Raw genomic sequence first — 22268 nt, forward strand, 5'->3', positions numbered from 1 at the left:
ACTTGATGTGACTTTACTGTTCACCTTTCCTTATAGCATTTTTGTCGTATATGCCGGTGGTGTCGGTGACGAATCTTATGTCTTGTTATTAGTTACTTTTTCCTGTAGTATGGTGACACGTGGTCTGGTGAAGGAATCTTCTCTATTGCTTGATTTGATGGAGATAAGAAGGAATCTTCTTTTTATGTGGTATGTACTGTATCAGCTACTTTATTTAATAGGCTTGATACTTTATTCGGGTCAGGCCAGGTCAGTAGAGTGATGGTTTCTGTGACATTCCATAGGCCGACTGGTCTTCAAGGTCTTCTGATTCTATTGTTGCTGAGGCTGATCCTTCATGATGTCCTTGGGTTGTCTCAGCTTCTTCTGAAAATATTTTGAGCAATTCCTTTTCTAATTCTGCTTTCGTTGCCTGTGGGTTCTTCCTTTTCATTATGGATATATATTCTGATAAATTATTTGGGTTGTCAAATGGAACAGATATATTTTCAAGAGGTATTTGTTTAAGAATAATATTATCAGGCTCAAGTTGGTGGCAGACAAAGACATACCACCATTTTACTGATATCTGCTTTCCCAAGCATGATATATATTGATTTATATTGGGCGATATTGCATATTGCCATTTTAGTATCCAAGGTATTTGGTATAATGCAACAAAATACATATGATAATGCATATTGGGATTACTCCCATTGAACTCAATGAATTTGTCTTCAGAAGTTTGTAAGGTTGCGGGCATTATTTGGGTTCTGGAACCCCAAACCATGAACCAGTCCTTAAACAAGTTAGGGAATGGGTTTGATACTGGGAGTTTAAATTGTAAGAATCAGGTATGAGAATAATATTGGTTTTGAACTGTAAACACTTTGTGCCAGAACTGGTTTTGATTTATCTTCAGAGTGGTCGGTTCTTTAGGACTTATATTATTCAATCAAAATAAGAATATGTACACAAATCGTGGCAAATCACCAATGGATATAGTGCGAGTTGGTTCATCACCCAATTCATCACCTTCACCTACTAGAACTCTAATACCGTATTCTCCAACTGACCCAAATAGTCCAGTCTACCCTATATATTCAAGCCAACTACCTCCATCTTCTCCAAGAACACCATTATTCCTACAATCTTCTATTCCAAGAAAACCAACCAAATCTCAATATGAAGCAACCGCTTTTATTGATGATATTATCATAGAAAATAATCAAGTGGCTGAAACCCAAATATTCTAGCCAGACATTATTTATGCAATAACCTGAATCCTTCCTTTGGCATAAAAACCAGGGAATGGTTTGAAATGATTTTACTTGAAACAGGTTCTGTTACTATTGCACACTATTACCAAAAGAATTAAAAAATAGTATCATATTCGAAATTACAAATACGTAGGATATTACATTTTCATGAATGGGGTTCAGATCCATCAAGCGAAAAAAGATTAATATCCCCAGAATTCCCAAATAAACATTTTTGTTATTCTGAATATATTGAAGCCTGGCACAAAGTGCTTACGGTTCAAAAACAATATTATTCTCATACCTGGTTCTTACAATTTAAACTCCCAGTATCAAACCCATTCCCTAACTGGTTTAAGGACTGGTTCATGGTTTGGGGTTCCAGAACCCAAATAATGCCCGCAACCTTACAAACTTCTGAAGACAAATTCATTGAGTTCAATGGGAGTAATCCCAATATGCATTATCATATGTATTTTGTTGCATTATACCAAATACCTTGGATACTGAAATGGCAATATGCAATATCGCCCAATATAACCAATAATTATCAATATATACCATGCATGGGAAAGTAGATATCAGTAAAATGGTGGGATGTCTTTGTCTGCCACCAACTTGAGCCTGATAATATTATTCTTAAACAAATACCTCTTGAAAATATATCTGTTCCATTTGACAACCCAAATAATTTATCAGAATATATATCCATAATGAAAAGGAAGAACCCACAGGCAACGAAAGCAGAATTAGAAAAGGAGTTGCTCAAAATATTTTCAGAAGAAGCTGAGACAACCCAAGTACATCACGAAGGATCAGCCTCAGCAACAATAGAATCAGAAGACCTTGAAGACCAGTCGGCCCATGGAATGTCACAGAAACCATCACTCTACTGACCTGGCCCGACCCGAATAAAGTATCATCAAGTCTATTAAATAAAGTAGCTGATACAGTACATACCACATAAAAAGAAGATTCCTTCTTATCTCTATCAAATCAAGCAATAGTGAAGATTCTTTCATCAGACTACGTGTCACCATACTACAGGAAAAAGTAACCACTGACAAGACATGAGATTCGTCACCGACACCACCGACATATATGACAAAAATGCTACAAGGAAAGGTGAACAGTAAAGTCGCATCAAGTCAAAAGCACACAGTAAAAGAAAGATTCCCTACCTACTTTCCCCGATAAAGCACTGTCCTTCATCGCCAGCTCACCTTATCTTCAGACCAAGAGAATCTCCAGCTCATCCCGATGATATTGACCTTCCAATCTAGCTAAATGTTTTTGACGTCCGCTCCCTATAAAAGGAGGATCAAAGCATTCTACCAGGGCATTGAGTCCTCGTCTACTCTTCTGCATAGAGTCCTAGTCCTCTGTTGTTCTCTTTGCTCTTCCTTCTTTTCTCTCTAAGCTTTAAGTTTGAATTTCTCTCTCTCTCCTCTCTATGTTTAAATTCTTATGACTGATTGTAATTGGGTGAGTCTCCCAAATTATTATCCAAGCGAGTAGAAGGCCTTTTGACTGCATCTGCAGACAACAAGCCTCCTCTTTTCTCTTCTTCTCTCTTTTCATATTTTATGTAAGTCTGTAATACAATCTGTTTGCTTTGTTTATGCAGTCAGTTTGAGTCTGTAATATGTCACAGTAGGTTTGCAATCACAATTGTTTTATGTAATAGTTATTCTTAGTTATTCAATATATAAGTTTGAATGTTATTATGCAATTCAGAATTGTTCTTAGCATAAAAGTTTATGAATCATCTTATACTACTTGGCTTTTAGTTGATATATCTTCGTTTTCACTATTTATCTTTATCATTCTGTTCTTATATTTAGGTTATTAGCATAGAGGGTTGATCTTGGCTTCATTTGGTACCAGAGCCAACCGTGAGAAGAAAATCTTCTAAAGTTTTATGTTAAGATAATTATTACTTTGAAAAATACTTTGCTAAGAAGAAATCTAATTAAATTTACCATTAGAGAAAGTGGGTCCGAGAGTTGAGGCTAAAGAGCACCCAGTCGAGAAACCGTTAAGGCCAGGAGAGCTGCTGAGGTCAAAAAGACACAAGAGGTAGCCAATAAGCACTCATCCGCAACCTACTAATGGAAAATTTTATTAGAAATCTATCTAACAGAGCGTTACCTCAAAATAATAATATTCTTAAGATAAAAAATAAAGAAGAAATTCTTATCGACAATATAGAAAACCAATTACAAAATTGGACTATACCTAAGGTACCCATCTCTAATATATGTCAAGTAGGATCTTTTGATTTAAACATAGGTTATGCTATTAAGACCGTAGAACAATCTATATCTGTAACTAGTATACAAGAAAACTTCCAATTACTATATAATAAGGTAATACAAACACATAAAACAAAAAATTATAACTATTTACATATAGGACTTATTCAAGTAGCTATTAAACCATTAACAAGATTAGGACTTAACAATTCAATATTAGTATGTTTACGAGATACCAGACATAACAAATTTAATGATTCATTATTAGGAATGGTAGAATCTAGTCTATGTAGTGGACCTATGTATTTTACCTGTTTTCCTAATTACTCAGTCTCTTTATATGATCCCAATATATTAAATGTATTAACATTGAATATAAAAACTTAAGGATTCGATATGATTCAAGGATCTCAAAATATAGCAGTTATATATCGAATATATTATAAAGTCATGAATACTTTATGCCCTAAAGTAGTTCAAATGGATACTAAAGGTAGAACAATATTATTCCAAACTAATTTAGAAAAATCCAATACCATTATTCCAAAAACAATAAAATGGTCAGAAATTATCTTACCAGAATCATGATCAATCCAAAATGAAAATATTCTCCATCAAACACCATCTAATAATATTCCTGATAAAATAATTGAGCACATAGATGGTAACATAGAAATAAAGTTTGCAGGATGATTGTATACAAGGTGGCCACAATTACTTACAACCATCCGATGTGTCACAAGGTTTAAGAAAATTTCTTTCAAAGTTTGAGCTTGGTCAATAGAATAATTGCAGCCACCCAATTTCACATCCAATGGTCAAGATCAATGTCTCACCTTGTACCAAAGGTAAATGATCTCATTCTATACGTTCGCTATATATATATATATATATATATATATATATATATATATATTATGTCTTAAAAATCTAATTTTTGTTTGGAAAAGATTTAGCTTTTTAGCAGAGACGACTAATCCAGCATTTTTAACTGTTTGTATGAAAGTATAAAGACGTTTAAAATGTTGGTCTAGGGATTCAGAGAATACTGGAACATCATCAATATGAACTATCATGAATTTATAAAAAGGGTTGAACACATCATTCATTATTTTCTGGAATTCTGATGGCGCATTTTTAAGACCAAAAGGCATGACATTCCATTCATATTGTCCAAAGGGGAAGATGACTGCATGTAAAATAGTCTATCTAGTAAATCTTTTTAATTTGGAATTGGATATCGAATCCATTGTAAAACCTTATTTAGGGGTTTATAATTGATAACTAATCGTGGAACTCCTCGTTCTTGTTCGGCGTTTTTGTTGACATAAAATGCAAAGCAGCTCCAGGGAGATAAACTGGGACGTATGAGTTTCTTCTGAAATAAATCTTTAATATCATTATGACATATTTGTAGTAATTCTGTATTCATTTGAATGGGTCTAGCTTTTGTTGGTATTTTTGTTTCACTAAAATTTGGTTGATATGGTAATTCAACAATATGTTGTTTTCTATTCCAAAAAGCAGTTGGTAAATCATTACATATTTCAGTTTCAATAAGTCTTTTGAGTTGCTGTATTTTTTGTATCATATCATTGTTTTGGAGTTTTTCACTAACAATCGTGTGTTTGATCTCCAGTTGTAGTGATCCTAAAAAATCTTATTTTTGTTTGATACTATGTTTGACAGTATTAATTTCTTGGTGTTTTGGTTTATCAAGGAATTCAAATTTAATAGGGGTACCATGGATATTTGTTTCAATACCTGTATGGGAAATAGTAATTGGATATAACAGAGTGAGGAACGGTACACCAAGGATCACAGCTAGGCTGAGTCCTTTAACCATAATAAATGTAGTAGGAAAACAATGACCATTACAAATTTTAGCATTAGATAATTTACATTTAATAAACAGTCTACTTCCATCTGCAGTGTTGAGGATTTGAGTAGTTTTATCAAAGTGTTTTGTAGGAACTAATCCTTCATTAAGGCAATTCAGATCAGCACCAGAATCAACTAAGGCTAGCGTTTGAAATTCGTATTCATCGCTTATTACGATGGTTACTAAGACAAACCATTTTTGTGTGATTACTTTATTTAATACATTTACTGATTTAGAAGTAGAGGATTCGCATTGATTTTTGTAATCATTGGGATGATATGATTTGAGCAAGTGATCAAATTCAATGGAATCTGAATCAGTGTCTATTTCTGAAGTTCTATTATGGAGTTCAAGAATTTGAATTCTATTTTTTAATTGAGCTACTTCTAACTTGACTGTATTTACTTCGGCTTTGAAGTCAGCAATAGTAGGCTCTTTTTGTGCAGCTTCATGCTGATTTACACGTTTCATAATATTAGAAAAGTTATAAGTATCAGGGGGTTTTACTAATGGCATATGTTTTGTTTTTGTCTTTGTCAAATTAATAAATTGAGTAATTATTTCTCGTTTTTCATCAGGGTCAGAAATTTTTTCTATTAAATCTAAAATAAGATTATTCTCTTTTGTTAGAGTATGAATATCAGAAGTTGTAATAGGACATTTACATCGTTCTTCATCAGTGTCAGAACTATTACTTGGAGTTGACCAATAAAAATCATCATTATGAATTGTTCCTATAAAAGATGTGTCACTACTTGCCGTAGTGTCTATATCTGAACTAGTAGATGAATCATATATTTGAATGATATCATATATTTTATTTCTCATTTGCTCATCTAATGTAATGACGTCTAATTTTTGTTTAACTTTGCATTGGCTTTTATAATGGCCAACTTTTCCACATTTATAGCAAACAGGTAATTTTTTACCTTTTGATGGGATTTCTTAGAAGCAAATCTTTTAGTAAACTTCTTAGATTTCTTATATGTGGCTGGAGAAGACTTATGTGGTTTCTCAGGTCGATCAATTCGATGTTTTCTCTTTTTATGGAATTTATGTATTTTATGTGGTTTATTCTTATCAATATGATAGCCAAATTGTTCACAGAAATCACCTAATTCCTTTTTACCACTTATGTTTTGTTTATCGAGTTGTTTCTTGAGTTTCATATCTTTGCATAAGGCTAGGCCTTCGGCACATATTTCAGAGGATAGTTCGCCTAACGTATATTGAGAGTAGTTGATTGTACCACCATGTTTATTTTTCAATCGTTCTTTGACTTTTTCGGCGAACAGATATGGTAGACCTGCTACGAATTTTTCTTTCCAATGGTCAAGGCGGCTATCTTCTCATATAAGTAAACGAGAGAAAAAAACGTCTTTATACCACTTATAATGGGATAATGTGGGACAACGTAAATTCGATAAAAGATCAGCAGTTTGTGCTGAGAGTATGGCAGTATTTCTTATGAAATGAAGGGCAATTGTATAAATAAGTGAATTGACAGCATCACTTTCAGTATATAAAACATCTTGATTTTGTTCATTTTTGGCTGTCCATTGACGAGTAATTGTTAATATTTGTTGTTTTGTTTGATCATTCAGATGGGAATCCCACCACCCTCTTAGCCATCCAGTAAATCCTGAAACGATGGCTTTTGCAATTTCCTGATCATGGCTACCAGTCATTTTACATGCTGAAGCATACATAGTCATATGTTTCATTGTATCTAGTATGCGATGGTCAAAAATTCCATCAATGTTCCAATCTATAATAGTTCGACCAGTGTATGTAGAAGTATGACTTGTAAGGTCTTCTTCCAATTGGATATCAACTGGAGTTGATCTCTTATAGTATGGTCGAGCATTTATCGGTCGCCAATTTTTACTATAATTGACTCGATTTATAATATCTGGGAAAATATGGTGTTCAAAAAAAGCTTTTTGTATATTTGTTATTGTGTTTCTGATTGGAGGTTCAATGTTTTCATTGTCTTGAAACATCATTTCTTCTTGGAGAGTCATATTACTTGAGAACACAAAGGGCGCTCTGCTATTCCTCAATATGAATATCCCTCATTAGCTTCTTCATTTGTTCTTAGGATGCCTTAATTATATAAGTGATTTTTACCAGAATCTAACTATTGATGCTAAACCCTTATATGACAGGTTAAAAAAGAATCCGCCACCATGGACAGAAATCCATACTATAGCTGTACAACGACTTAAAGTAAAAGCCAAAGAATTACCATGTCTAACCTTACCTAATCCTACCACTTTTAAAATAATTGAATGTGATGCTTCTGAATTAGGTCTTGGTGGTATATTAAATCAATCTGTTGATTCCAAAGAACAATTAATTCGTTTTACTTCTAAAGCTTGGAATCCTACACAAAAAAAATTATTCTACTATTAAAAAAGAATTACTTGCTATTATTCATTGTGTTTGTAAATTTCAAAGTGATATTCTTAACCAACACTTTCTTATTCGCACCGATTGTAAAGCCGCAAAAGATATTCGGCAAAAAGATGTTCAAAACCTTGTTTTTAAACAAATCTTTGCCCGTTGGCAGGCGATTTTATCTCCTTTTGATTTCTCTATTGAGCATCTTCTCGGATCTGCTAATTCTTTACCTGACTTTCTTACCCGTGAATTTTTGCAAGGGGGCCGTACATTACCACCACTTCCTGAAAAAGATACCATTCCATGCGGTTTGAAATTATTTCTTGCAAATAAAAATATCAATATGAATAATCCTCCAATTAAATCTAGAGGGAAACAACCCATGGACTTAGTACCTTGTAATATGCCTGGGCCTCTTATGCCTAGCTATCCCTCGTTGACTCTGACACCTATGTCACCTCTCAGATCCACAAACATACCTGAATATTTTATACAAACCCCGAGTTTGGCATTCTCTCCGGCAACATACCCAAATAAGCAAACCTCCACTACTACTAAATCCGTTTATATTGAAACAACATTCTTGTCTGATATACCCATTTCTGACAATCATGTGCAAATTGACCCAAATAAACTTGCTCCCCTTTACCTTGTAAACCGCTTAAATCCATCACATGAATCCATTCTCATGGAAACCGGTTCTGTTTCTATTGTGCATTTTTATCAAAGAACCACTAAATTATATGCCTATTCCAAATTTCAGATAAAAAAATTACTTTCTTATGAGGATTGGGGTTGTAACCCCATACAAGGGAAAAAACTGATAAATCCAGAATTTCAATACAAATATTATAAATATGCTGAGTATATAGAAGCCTGGCATAAAGTTTTCTCATATCAAAATCCAAATAATACTCACTCCTGGTACTTGCAATTCAAACTTCCTATCTATGAAAGATTCCCAAATTGGTTTCGCCACTGGTTTTTATTATGGGATCCCAGACACAAATCCTACCAGATTCCTTCCAAGCCTTTCAGACAAAATTGCACAATATAATACTTGTACTGACCTAGATGATTTTCATCTTTATTTCATGGCCATTTACGAAATACCTTGGATACTCAAATGGGATTATACCATTTCTGAGAATAATACGAATAACTATGAATACATCCCTAAACTCGGCAAAACTATCAAAATTAAATGGTGGGATATCTTCAGTACTAATCCTGCCTCCTTGACCCTTAAACGAATACCTCCTCCTAGTACTATACTTAACCCACAAGAACATAATACAGTCAGCCTACCCACTTTCTTTGCATACTTGAAAAAGATGATACTAGCACACCCCAATGCTACTCTCGAAGAACTAAAACAAAATCTTCTCAACATCCTTGCCCCTGATAATACAGCACCTGCCACCTCAGAAGAAACGGTTCAGTCCGGCAACCCACTGTTGGCAGACTTTAGCCAGCGACCTGACCAATAACCCGACAACCCTCTTCAGACAGCCCGCTTCTCCAACAGCAAAAGTATGACTAGACCTCACCACAGCAAAAAGCATCATAAGACGACAACACCACAGCAAAAAGCATCATAAGACGACAACATACCGCAATAAAAAGATTCTCGCCATTTGGATTTGACTCAGTAATGTCATATCAGTTGCATAGTACAGATTCCTTTTGTATAGGTGTCACCATCACCGCCACGAAGACAATTCCTTCTTCGACAACCCACCTATCCTCGCGTACCACGTCCTTTTCTTCTGGGACCCTCATGTCTCCCGAATGACCCTTCATCAGTCGAATCTTCTACGGAAATAATATCAGCCAGCCACGTTGAACTCCACTCATCTTGCCGACAGTACAACGTCACCTCGTGACAGCTTCCTCTTGACAGCTTCCTTATCTCTTCATGACAACTTCCTTATCTATGGGGAGCCAATCGAATCGATACCTTCATCACCAAGGCACCTCTTCCTCCAGCTATAAATAACCCCTCCTACCTGAAGCAGAACAGGCTTTCACAACGAATTCTCGCAGATCAAGCAGCTCAGCCCAGACTTCTCTCTTCTTCTCTTGCTCTCTTATTCTCTTGCTCTCTTGCTTTCTTTCTTTTTCTCTCTTATGACAGTAGCTTCGTACAGTTCTAAAACTCTGTAAAAAGTACCGTATCTCAAGTCGGTAACCTCTGCTACTCTTTACTTTATGTTCATATATGTGTGATTGTAATTTGTCTACTCTGCCTTCTTACTGCCCTCACGAATGGCAGTCATTTTCCAGCCTATGTATTTGTAATAATCCGTAAGTGTGTAATCTCGTCAATCTTGTATTGCTACTTCTTCAATTCATATATGTGATTATTATGTGTCTCAAAAGATGCAATTTAAGATAGTATTTAGCATCAAAATTCGGAATTATACTCATACTTCTTGGATAGTTATAGACATATCCATTATATCTGCCATCTTTATCATCTTAGCATTCTTATACTATGTCAGTATATTACAACAAGTAATAGCTTACCATAGTTTAATCTTCCAGTTTTTAAGATAATATTAGATAGTGTTAGATTGGGTGATCATTTTTAAGATAATAGTAGATAGTGTTATATATATATATATATATATATATATATATATATATATATATATATACAGATAAAACAGATAATATATTGACAGAAATATGTAACTTAAAGCAGGAGCATATAGCAGAGTAAAAACATAAGACGTATCTAATAGAGTCAAACGAACTTACATGGTAAAATGCACAGCACAGACTACAATAATGTGATACACCACCAGATATACAAGTATACTTAAAGCTCATAACACTATACTCAAAGCACATAGCACACTTTAACACTTAAAGCACAGAGCATACTCTAACAGACGATGCCTCTTATGAAAGATGCTTCCCCTATTTATAGATGGAAGGCCAGACTTCAAAATAAGATTTTGGAATCTGTTGAATTATTGCACGGAAGCACCGACACTACAGTAGAAAGGTGAATTATTGCACGGACACACCGACACTACAGTAGAAAGGTGTCTATGTCGGCCATTGGCTACAGTGAAAGGTGAACAATAATATTCTTGCTGTCGGCCACCTGTTATGGGACTCGTGTCCTGGGTAATTGGGAGTTGTGCCGTCCCTTTTAAAAAAGCCTTTTTTTTAAGTGTCTATTTTTGGAGAAAATGTAATTCCTTCGCAATCGTCTCCATTCAGAGGACTATAATCCTCTTCTTCATCTTCAACTTTGGTTGATGTAGACATTTTGTCATCTTTATCGTCTTTACTTTCTCTACCATCTTCTTCCAAGGCTAGTAACAGCTTTCTTTTAAGCTCTGCTTCAGATAATCTACGATTGCTGCATAATTGTGACATATTCAATTATCCCCATTTTAGGATTATCTTGTGACTGGGAAGTAGGGATTATTTTCATGTAAATATTGTCAAGTTCTAGAGACTCGTTTCTATAATTGTCCCACCATGTTACGGCTATTTGCCTGTGAAGTTCTGGGATATAATCCCATCTATCCATGTCATCCTCGATAATTTGGTATGTCCATTTAAGGATCCAAGGGATTTGGTATAAAGTCATAGAATAACGATGGTAGTTTCTTTTTAAACAACGTTTATTGAATTCAGAGAATTTTCTCTAGGTTATTTTTATTTTTCAAGAAGGATTTGTTCACATGCTCTCTATAAGAGAAACCAGTTTTTAAACCAGTTAGGGAATTATGTAAAGTCAGTTAATTTGAATTGAACATACCAACTATGCGAGGTTTTCGTATTCTGATAGGCAAACAATTCATCCCATGCTTTAATATATTCAAAGTAATAATAGGTTTTAATTTTAAACCCTTTGGTATTTAATATCCTTGGTTTTAACGGATCGAGACCCCAATCTCTATAGGAAATGATCTTATGTATCAGGAATTTCGAATATGCATATTGGGTGTCATTGTTTTTGCAGTGGTGAACTATTGTCGCTGATCCTGTTTTCATTAGGATAGCTTCATAAAATTCTCGGCACTTTTCTCCTTTATTTGGGTGCATATGGTGTTTCAAGTATAATGATGCTATTTCAGCAGGATCTTTTGTTTTATGATCATCTTCGAACACCATAAGAGGTATAAATGTTGTTTCAATAAAGGGGGTCCTATTAGGACTTAGACTTGGGCTATAAGTCCTTAAGGAGTTTGGCTGGTGATATATATCAATAACTTTGCTCTGCTTTTCTATTAAAGCATTGGGTGATTTGGATGTTGTAAACCGACTTGTATTTGGACTTAGAACTATATCCATTGGGCTTTTTTTATTCTGGTTCTAATCCCTGCAAAAATTCTCGGGACAAAACGTCAGGAAGGAAATTAGAGTTCCGTTGATATGTTCGATAGTAAATTCGAAAGCTGAAAGGATTCTTTGCCATCGGGCAAACATTTGTTTTGAAACGAGATTTTTTACATCTTTTTCGAGAATATCTTTTGCTGCTTTACAATAAGTGCGTATAAGAAATTTTTGATTAAACAGATTACTTTGGAACTTGATTACACAATGGACTAAAGTAAGACTTTCCTTTTTCATTGTAGAATAATTTTGTTGTGCTGGGTTCCAAGTTTTGGAAGTAAACCTAACCATTGTTCTTTCTGATGAATCCTTTGTTTAAGAATACCTTCGAATCCTTGCTCTGAAGCATCAGTTTCAATAATTTTACAGGCATCGGGGTTAGAAATTGCTAAACAAGGCAATCCTTTAGCTTTGATTTTAATTTTTCGAACGGCTTTGGTATGTACATCAGTCCAATCCGGAGGGTTCTTTTTAAGCCGTTGGAACAAAGGTTTTGCATTTAGGGCAAAGTCCTTATAAAAATCAAAAATATAATTTAAACATTCAAGGAATCTTTGGAGCTCTTTGCTATCTTTTATGATGTCAGTATATTATCTGTTTTATCTGTTCATATCATGTTCCGCTGTATTTGGTATCAGAGCCAAGTTCTATATAAAATTTGCAACTTTGATATTATAACTAAATCCAAAGCTGTTGCGACCCAAAGATCACCATTAAAGGCTAATAAAGGTGTAGGGACTGTTTCCACTTGACTCGGATAACGGCTATAAGGTCAAAATGGTAAATTTTATTAGGACACTATCAAATAGCACAACTTCTTCTAACACTCTTCGAGTAAACAATAAAGAAGAGGTTATCATTGACAACATCGAAAAACAAATCCAAATTTGGAATATTCCAAAGGTTCCTGTAACAGATGTTTATAGAAGAGGGACTTTTGAGTTCAAAAGTAGTTTTTCAATCAAAACTATGGAAAAAACTATTTCAGCCATGGAAACTCAAGATAGTTTCCAATTTTTATCCTCAATGATGATTGAGGAACATAAAAGGAAAGATTTTAACTATCTGCATATTGGTCTTGTCCAGATAGTTGTTAAGCCCTTCACCAGAACATGGTTAAATAATTCTGTTTTACTTTGCTTAAGGGATGATAGGCACAAAAGATTCACTGATTTTTTATTAGGAATCATTGAGTCGAGTCTTTGCAATAGCCCTATCTATTTTAATTGTTTTCCAAATTTTTCTGTGGCCTTATCTGATCCTAATTTGTTAAAAGTTTAAACTTTAAATCTAAAAACTCAAAGTTTTGATATGAATCCGAGATCACAAAACTTAACCTTTGTCTATAGGATCTGTTATAAAGTTATGAACACCCTATGTCCTAATGCTAGGCAAATGGATACAAAACAATTTTTTTTCAAACAAACATGGATAAATCCAACCTTGTTATACCTAAGGCGATATCCTGAACACAGGTAAAATTACCAAAGAATTGGTCTCTTCAGTTTGAAGGACAACTCAAGATTCCTAAAAATAGAGAACCTGAACAAATAATTGAATACCCGGATGGATAAATTGAAATACAATTTCCATCATCCAGAAGAACTGGATTAAATATGTCCAGTCCACTGAACAAAGTTCCGCCTAGGACTTTAATGTCCTCTGTTCCCCAATCAGATTATGAGAGTGCACATAATGAAAGAATTATTCTAGAAGGGCTTAGGAAGGCTTCAAACCAGGTCCAACATCCAGTATATATGGTTAATACTCCTGGTTCTTCCCATACTGAACCTGAAGAATCTACCCCTTCTGACCTTGATTTTGATCTCTTCACTATTCAATGTCAAGACAAGTTCTTCATAGATAAAGAATGGATTAAAAAGGATTTTCTGTTAGAAGAAAACAATCAAATAAGGGATTGGTTTTTTCAAGAGTTTAAAGAAGAATTAAGAAATGCTTTCCATATAAAATTTAATAAATTCATAATAAAACATAAAAAGAATGTAAATTTTTTTCAATGGCTTAAATATATTCTTAAAATAAAAGGGATTAAAGTCCCAGAATTTGAGATAAATATGGTTGAAAAATCTTTTCAGACCTTTCATACCATTAAAGGTGAAACAATAGAATCAATCCATCCACCTGAAACTAGTTTGTAGTTAAAAGGAGAAAAACTTGAAGTTAAGGCCTCACCCTTTAAATTAGGACCCAAGGAACTGATAAGGTTGAAGAAATACCACACATTATATAACAAAATAATTACACCAATCTCTTCCTACAAACTATAGGAAAACAAACTACCAAGATTGAAAATGCCCTCAACAGTATAAAACCTATGAAACAAGAAAAGAAAGAAGAAAACCATAAAGAAGCAGTGCTATTCAAACCTCCATCGAATATACCTGCAAGGTATAAAAAAAAAAGAAGACAACAAAGAGCTAGTTGATGAATTAGTCAAAAGATTGTCAAACTTAAGTATTAATAAAGGAAAACCTTCCCTTGTTGGAGAAGTACAGATCCTACAAAAAGATCAAAGTTATACAGACCAAGAAATTTCTCAAATAGAAAATGCTTTTAAAGTAAAAAGCTTAGATATTAACATGATAGATTATGGACGAAAAACTGGGTCTAGTTTCTCAAACTAGGATGTATTATCCTCGACCCACTCCTGTAGATATCCAAATAGAAGAAGACCTTATTTCTAGTTCAATCTCTTACTCAGGAAGATCTATTGTTAATTGGAACATAAACGGTATGTTTAAAAACCAAATTCTCGACCTGATGAAACACATGACTATGTATGCCACCGCCTGTAAGCATAGTGGAAATAAAGATCATGAAATTGCCAAGCCCATTATATGTGGCTTTACAGGATGGCTTCGAGGATGGTGAGATTTTCATATGGATGAATCTGCTAAGGATCAGATCCTTAATGCTACTAATTAATGGATCCTTAATGCTACTAAACAATGGCTTGTTAAGAGGGAAGTTGGGCTTGGACAAATCCTTGAAATTGTAGCAAACGAAGGTGATGCAGTTAATACCCTCATTTATATTATTATTCTTCACTTTGTTGGTAGTACTGTTCTTTTAGCAGCAAGGTCGAAAGATTTATTATCTAATCTTCGTTGCCCTACTCAGTCACATTTTAAATGGTACAAGGATGTGTTCTTCTCTAGGTTACTTTCAAGGGACGACAGTAAAGCTGATCATTGGAAAGAAAAGTTCATTTCTGGACTTCCCAACCTCTTTGCTGGAAAAGTTAAAGAAGACTTAAGAATAAGCATAATGGACTCATTCCCTTTTCCCAATATACCTTAGGAGAATTGTCTACTGAAATATGCGCTGAAGGTCTAGCCTCATGTACAGACCTTAAACTTAAAAGACAATTAGAAAAGCAACAAATGATTGGGAAGGAGGAGTTAGGGGATTTTGTGAACAATTTGGTTATAATACTTTACCATCTTCAAAGCCCTTTTCAAAAGATAAAATTAAACATTCTCACAAATCTAGATTTAATCCATCCATGAAAAGGAAAAGTAAATTTCCTAAAAAGTTCATCCAAGATCGCCCCTTCATGAATCGCCCGTTCAAACACAAAGGGCAAAAGAAACTACCTGTCTGTTATAATTGTGGGAAGGTAGGATATTACAAAAATAAATGTCGAGTTAAGAAAAAGATAAATGCACTTGAAATAGATGATGATATTAAAAAACAAATTTTTGATATTCTCCTAATAAGAGAAGATACTTCTGATAGTTCTAATAACTCGGAAGAAGAGATACTAAATGGAGAAATTAACGATGAAGAATTTATTATTTTAGCTTCTGATTCTGATTCAGGGATGATAATGAAATTAATAACTCATGCCAATGTAACTTTTACAAAGCCATCATAGATATGAATGGTTTAAGCTTAAATACTCTTACAAAAGAAGAAAGTCTGATTATCGATCTAATTGATAAAATTTGTGACCCTGAGGTTAAAAAATAAGCTTTAGTGCAATATATCAACATGGCCAAAACTCCATCCAAGCCTACCACTCCAAAACCCTCCCTCATTCCAACAAGAGAGGAGTACAGTTTTCACGATATTCTTGAAAGAGTTCAAAACATAACCCAGACTGATAGGGAACCTTCTATCCCTGAGTTAAAACATGAAATTAATGAAGTTTGAAACGAACTGATAACCTTAAAAACTAGGGTTCAAATTTTAGAATTGACTACTATTACTTCTAATAGAGAAAAATATCCTAACAATGAAATTGAATTTAATAATTTGATAAATGATTATCATCATGATCCTCAACCACCTGAAGTTGAAGATACACTCCCAAAAGTTTTAGATAACAAGGAAGGTGATGAGGAGTGTAACATTATAGAAAAAGCCAAGATCCAGAGTTTTGAATACATAAACCTCATTGATAAGGTAATAACCCAAAGATGGTTCCCTATAGTAAACATAATAGTACAAAGGGAATACACTTTTCAAACTACTGCTCAGATTGATTATGGCGCTGATCTAAATTGTATTAATGAAGGTTTGGTGCCTACAAAATATGTGAACAAAACTATCCAAGTTTTGAACAAAACTACCCAAGTTTTGAACACCGCCGATGGTAGCAAAATGCTAATTAATTACAAACTTTCTGATGTTGTTGTTTGCAACAATGGAGCCTGCTTTACCTTTTCTTTTATTATGGTTAACGGATTAAGTCAACCAATTATTCTTGGAACACCTTTTTAAAATATGCTATACCCAATAAAAATTGATGACACAGGGATTGCTGCCAATATTGAAGGACATGAAGCAGAATACATTAGATAAATAATATAAAAAATAAATCTCTACTAAAGAAAAATTTATGTTCTCTTTAAAAGAAGAAATCAAATATAAAACAATTGAAGAAAAACTACAATCTTCAAAAATCCAGCAAGAAATTAGTAAGTTTAAAACAACCCTTGAAAATGAAATTTGTGCTGACATTCCTAATGCCTTTTGGAATAGGAAACAACACATCGTAGAACTCCCTTATGAACCAGATTGTAATGAGCAAAAAATTCCAACCAAAGCAAGGCCTATTCAAATGAATAATAGGCTTTTAGAAATCTATAAATCGGAGATTCAAGATATACTTGTTAAAAAACTGATTCGAAAAAGCTCCTCACTATGGAGTTGCTCAGCCTTTTATGTTGAGAAGGCTTTTGAAATTGAAAGAGAAGCCCCTCGATTAGTTATAAATTATAAACTTTTGAATAAAGCATTAAGATGGATAAGATATCCAATCCCAAACAAACGGGATCTCCTTGATAGGCTTGTCAATGCAAGTATCTTCTCAAAACTTGATCTAAAGTTTGGATATTGGCAAATCCAGATAGCTGAAAAAGATAGATATAAAACAGCTTTTAATGTTCCCTTTGGGTACTATGAATGGAATGTTATGTCATTTGGTTTAAAAAATGCACCATACGAATTTCAAAACATTATGAATGAAATATTTAATCCTTTCATTCGTATGGTCTTCTCCGAGTCTATTGAACAACATTGAAAGAATTTAAAGGTTTTCCATAATTTCCACAACATCTACCAGGGAAGAATTGTTGTCCCTATTGATTGAGCAATTCAGTTTGCAGATACGTTTCCTGAGATTATATATATATATATATATATATATATATATATATATATATATATATATATATATATATATATATATCCCTTAAAAATAATTTATGAATTTCATTTTTTATACTTATCGCCATAGTTACCGGAAGCAAGAGAGGGAACGGCTCCAGTTCCGGGAGCTGGAGTGTCGGATTGATGGCTGCCCAAAGCTCTGGAGCTTGGAGAGCGAGTTCCAAAGAGGGTATAAGTTACAGATTGAGATCTTGTTTGCATGGGGAGCAAGTTCCCGATACATTGGGATCGAGATCCATATTTAACAGGAAAGTGTTCCATGCAAAATGGGATCATCTTCCTATGTTTATTAGGATCGCGTTCCCATCAACAATAGGAACGAGATCCCATTTAAGGTTGAGTCGCGATTCCATCCACAAAAGACTGCATTTCTATTTGCAAAGGATCGAGCTCCATTCAAGGTACTTTCTCAAAAGGGTTCGAATCTTCTTTTTTACTCTCCCCAATAAACATATTTTCAAATGATAGCATTAAATGCTAGATATGCATTAAAAACCTTGTGTAAAAATGGAAATAATACGCATAAAGGATATCATTAATACACTTTAAATATTCATGTTCCATGTGAACCCGCAAGACCATATTATGTAGAACTTAAATAAACCAAATGTTTTCTATAATTTTATTATTTTCGTCTTAATCTCTAATGAACAATAAATCTAATTTTATATTTCTTTATAAAAGAGTAATTCAGGTTTGTCTTTTATGGTACTGAACAACAATTTACTCCATCTGTAGCACAAACTTTTTGTGTTGTGTTAACAAGTATTTTAAAACATACGTGAGTGAGGGCATTCAATGTTTTAATAATTAAAATTTTGATCATTATATGTGCATTTAATGCACATCTTAAAAATAAAAATAAAGGAGATGATATTTTAATAATAAAAATTTATCATTACATGCATTAAATGCAAAATTGATCTATCAATCTTTAAAAAGCATATATTTCCGTGAACCCCTACGACCATATTATGTAAAAGCTGAATAAACCAAATGTTTTCAATAATTTTATTCTTTTCATCTTAATCTCTAATGAACAATAAATCTATTTTCATATTTCATTATAGAAGAGTAACTCATGTTTCTCCTTGATTGCACTAAACAACAATTTACTCCATCAGTAGCACAAGCTTTTTGTGTTAAACACATATTCTAAAACACACACATGAGTGACGGCATCCAATATTTTAATAATTAAAATTGTGATTATTACATGCGTATTTAATACACATCTTAAAATAAAAAGTAAAGGAGTGAGACTAGGAGCGAGAATCCAATAAATAGGAGCGAGCTCCCAAAAAAAATTGGAACGAATTCCAGTCGAGATCCCGACCAGGGAGCACCGTAGTTGGGTTCCCGAGCGGGACTAAAGTGGCGCTCCCGGTAACTATGCTTTTAGATAACAAATTGTATATAACTATTAAATTTTTATATTTATGTTTTACTTGTTATTGTAAAAGAGGTACAAAGGGGTAGCCATGTTTGCAATCCTTTGCTCAATGTGGACCTCCAATATTTGTCTATGACCATGTGAGAATAAAAAATTCATGTAAAAATGAATTAATATATGGATAAATCAGAGATCCCTATAATGATATAGGAGATTGCCAACTACGCACAGTAGGCCCTTTCTACAAATTGCTCATCATCCCAAACATACACACAGAGACTCATATCCCCTAACTTATTGTCGAAAGTGAAACCTAAGCTTGGATTTTTCATAATAAAGACCAAAAGAAAGGAGCTAGGAAAAGTTAAAAAAACACAGCATGGTCAAACATGAATAGGGAAAGAAGAAACTTTTAGGGTGTGCTTGTTTCTGTTGAACTTTTGGATAGTGGGAGACCAAAGTTCCACTGAACGGACTCCTACTTTTGTTGCACGTTCGTGAAAGATGCAAAATGGAATCCACAACTTCCATCTTGACATTGTTTTTGGGAAGGCGGCCCTTCCATGCCGGCTTCCATACTTCATGGAAGAGGGGGATTTGGCAGCCCCCTCTTCCACAAGCAAACACGTCCTCAGGAAATTGGGATGAAAAAACTTATGGAATTTTGTTTTATGAACACTCAAGAAAATAGAAACAGTTGAGATTGGAAGAAACAAAAGATATACATGGCGAGCAATAAGAATATAGAACACTGTAGAGAAACAAGGAATAACACAAGTGACATGTAATTGAACATTTTCCCTTCCCACACATTTGGGATACAAAATTTTTAGAAGTTTTCAAATGTGTTTCTCAAGGAGCTCCCATTTACACTTGAAGTCTCCCATTATACTCAAAGTTTTGAGTTCCCACCTATAATCAAAGTTCTTCTAAAATATAATTAGATTGTGAAATTAACAGGAATATAACATCTTTAGTCAGCATAGTTTTGAGCAGTGAGTTTGGAACTGAAGTACCCTCTTTCTGATAATAATAATAATAACAAGTACAATAAGAAAATGACAACAAACACACATAAGTCAAGAGTTGCATGACAGATATGTCACTGACAGGCTAAGGACAAACAGAACCACATTAGCAAATTAGTCCATTAATTTACTACTACCAAACATGCTTGTGGAACTCATGGAGATCAGATTTAATAAAAAATCCTAGTAAGAACCCATTCTCTCTCATGAGATTGTAGAACTCTATTTTGAGAGGCATAGGAGCAGAACTGCAGAAAACATTAGGAGCATTCCAAAAGATTTGCAGGAACTGTGTCCATGATGGACAAGGATAAAAGAAGCAGGAAACTAAGGATTTGTCTTTTAACACACTGTACAAGACCTTTAGAACAACCTTAGCAGCATTTTTTATGTCTCTGCTGCATGCTATATGCAATGTAGGGGTTCATAAAAGACATGGGGAGACGAAAAATGTTAATTTTTTTGGAAGTAGAGATAGAAAATATGATACGTATAGAATAAAATAAAATATACAGAGAGAGAGAAAAATAACTGATATGTACAAATATTGTGATTCTCACAAATGAGGTTGCAGACCCCAACATGCATGGGTATGGTCCTAAACAAGGCTAAACAGTTTAACACTATCATGCTCATAAATAAAGGAGAATAAAAAATGAGCAAGAGTACAACGTGCATGAGGCATATACACATCAAACTATAGCAACTTCCTTGTGACATACATGATACAGATAAATGATTAAAAAATAGAGGTATAATAATCAAAGAATGCATGCCACAGTCTGAGAATTTAAGACTGCATAAAGAGTATTAACTGTAATTCCGAATATCATAATGGTAAGCTAACATACACACAATTTACACTAGAATATAAACCATTCAATTAAATGGGGACCAAATCACTTGCCTTGCAATGTTGATGGAACACTGAGATGACTGTATCGTCTTCTGCTACAACTTTTGCATGCTTTCTAGTTAATACGGCCCACTGTAATAAGGTTCAAAACATATATGATTAGATATATCAAGACCAACACTGTGGATGGGAACATTTATGAAAACATTGAAGAGCACAAACAGATAAGATATCAGAATCCAGTGAAACTCAGCAACTAGTGAATTTCTGTCACCTGAGAGCCTTTCCTCCAACTAACTACAGGAATGAGGGGATCCATTTTAGGATTGTAACGACCTTCTTTTGTATCAGCAAAGCTGTTTCAAAAAAGAAAATGTCAGTACCTCAAGTGTTCAAATGTGGAAATAACTCATATTTTATGCATATATTGCCATAACATGGAATATATAATAACATACTAAAATTTAAAATGCAGGAAAATAGTATACCAAACCACAATTGCCACCTATAACAGCAAGATATGGACATAAATTTAATATCAGCATGTCAAAATTGACAAAAGGATAAAGACAACTTGGGACATGAATATGTGTATGGTTGGTATATTTTGAGGTTGTCAATATGCTTCCAGAAGTTTGAAGAAGACAAAATAATCCCAAAAATTAGTGATAACAACAATAAGGTGAAGATATCCTGCATGCCATCCATGAGTTAAATAAAATGAATATAGGGTATCTCAATGCAAAAGAGTAATTTGTAAATTAGAAAATTACCTGCCAATTTTGCTAAAGCAACAACATGAGTCAAAGGAGTGGTATTGCATCACCCAATCTTCTTTTATTTCATTTATTCATATTTTTACACCAAAAAACCCACTTTATCTAACATGTTAGTGTCAAAACCTTACTTAGTGGCTAAGTACTCAGTATAAGCCGTGTCAAATCCCAAGGGCACCCCACAAAAAATGACACTTTTGCTTATCAATTCAAAAGGCCCATAGCTTATTTAGTGTTTTTTGAAAAACAGGTTACCATCATAAAACCCTAATCCCCTTCTTTTAATTCTCCCCAGTTTCTTTGCGTGCTCTAAACCAGTGGCTTCCCCTTTATTGCAATTCCAACCACATTTCCTGTTCCACATCAACTTCCTGAACAGGG

The 22268-nt window shown here is 33.9% G+C and overlaps 1 protein-coding gene across 5 annotated transcripts in view; it reads right to left on the minus strand.

Annotated features, from left to right (window-relative positions):
- LOC18430789 (Core-2/I-branching beta-1,6-N-acetylglucosaminyltransferase family protein) overlaps positions 1–22268 on the minus strand; it is a 71919-nt gene that overhangs the window by 19721 nt on the left and 29930 nt on the right. For all 5 annotated transcript variants that reach the window (XM_020665159.2, XM_011623779.3, XM_088863573.1 and 2 more), the window contains 2 exons: positions 21386–21467; positions 21163–21243 (listed from right to left, as the gene is read on the minus strand). In XM_020665159.2, coding sequence (XP_020520818.1) covers positions 21163–21243; positions 21386–21467 — 163 coding nt within the window. The remainder of the gene's footprint in view (positions 1–21162; positions 21244–21385; positions 21468–22268) is intronic.

This window comes from Amborella trichopoda, chromosome 3 (assembly GCF_054954075.1).
Source record: "Amborella trichopoda isolate Santa Cruz 75 chromosome 3, AtrichopodaSantaCruz75HAP2 v2.0, whole genome shotgun sequence".
NCBI lineage: Eukaryota > Viridiplantae > Streptophyta > Magnoliopsida > Amborellales > Amborellaceae > Amborella > Amborella trichopoda.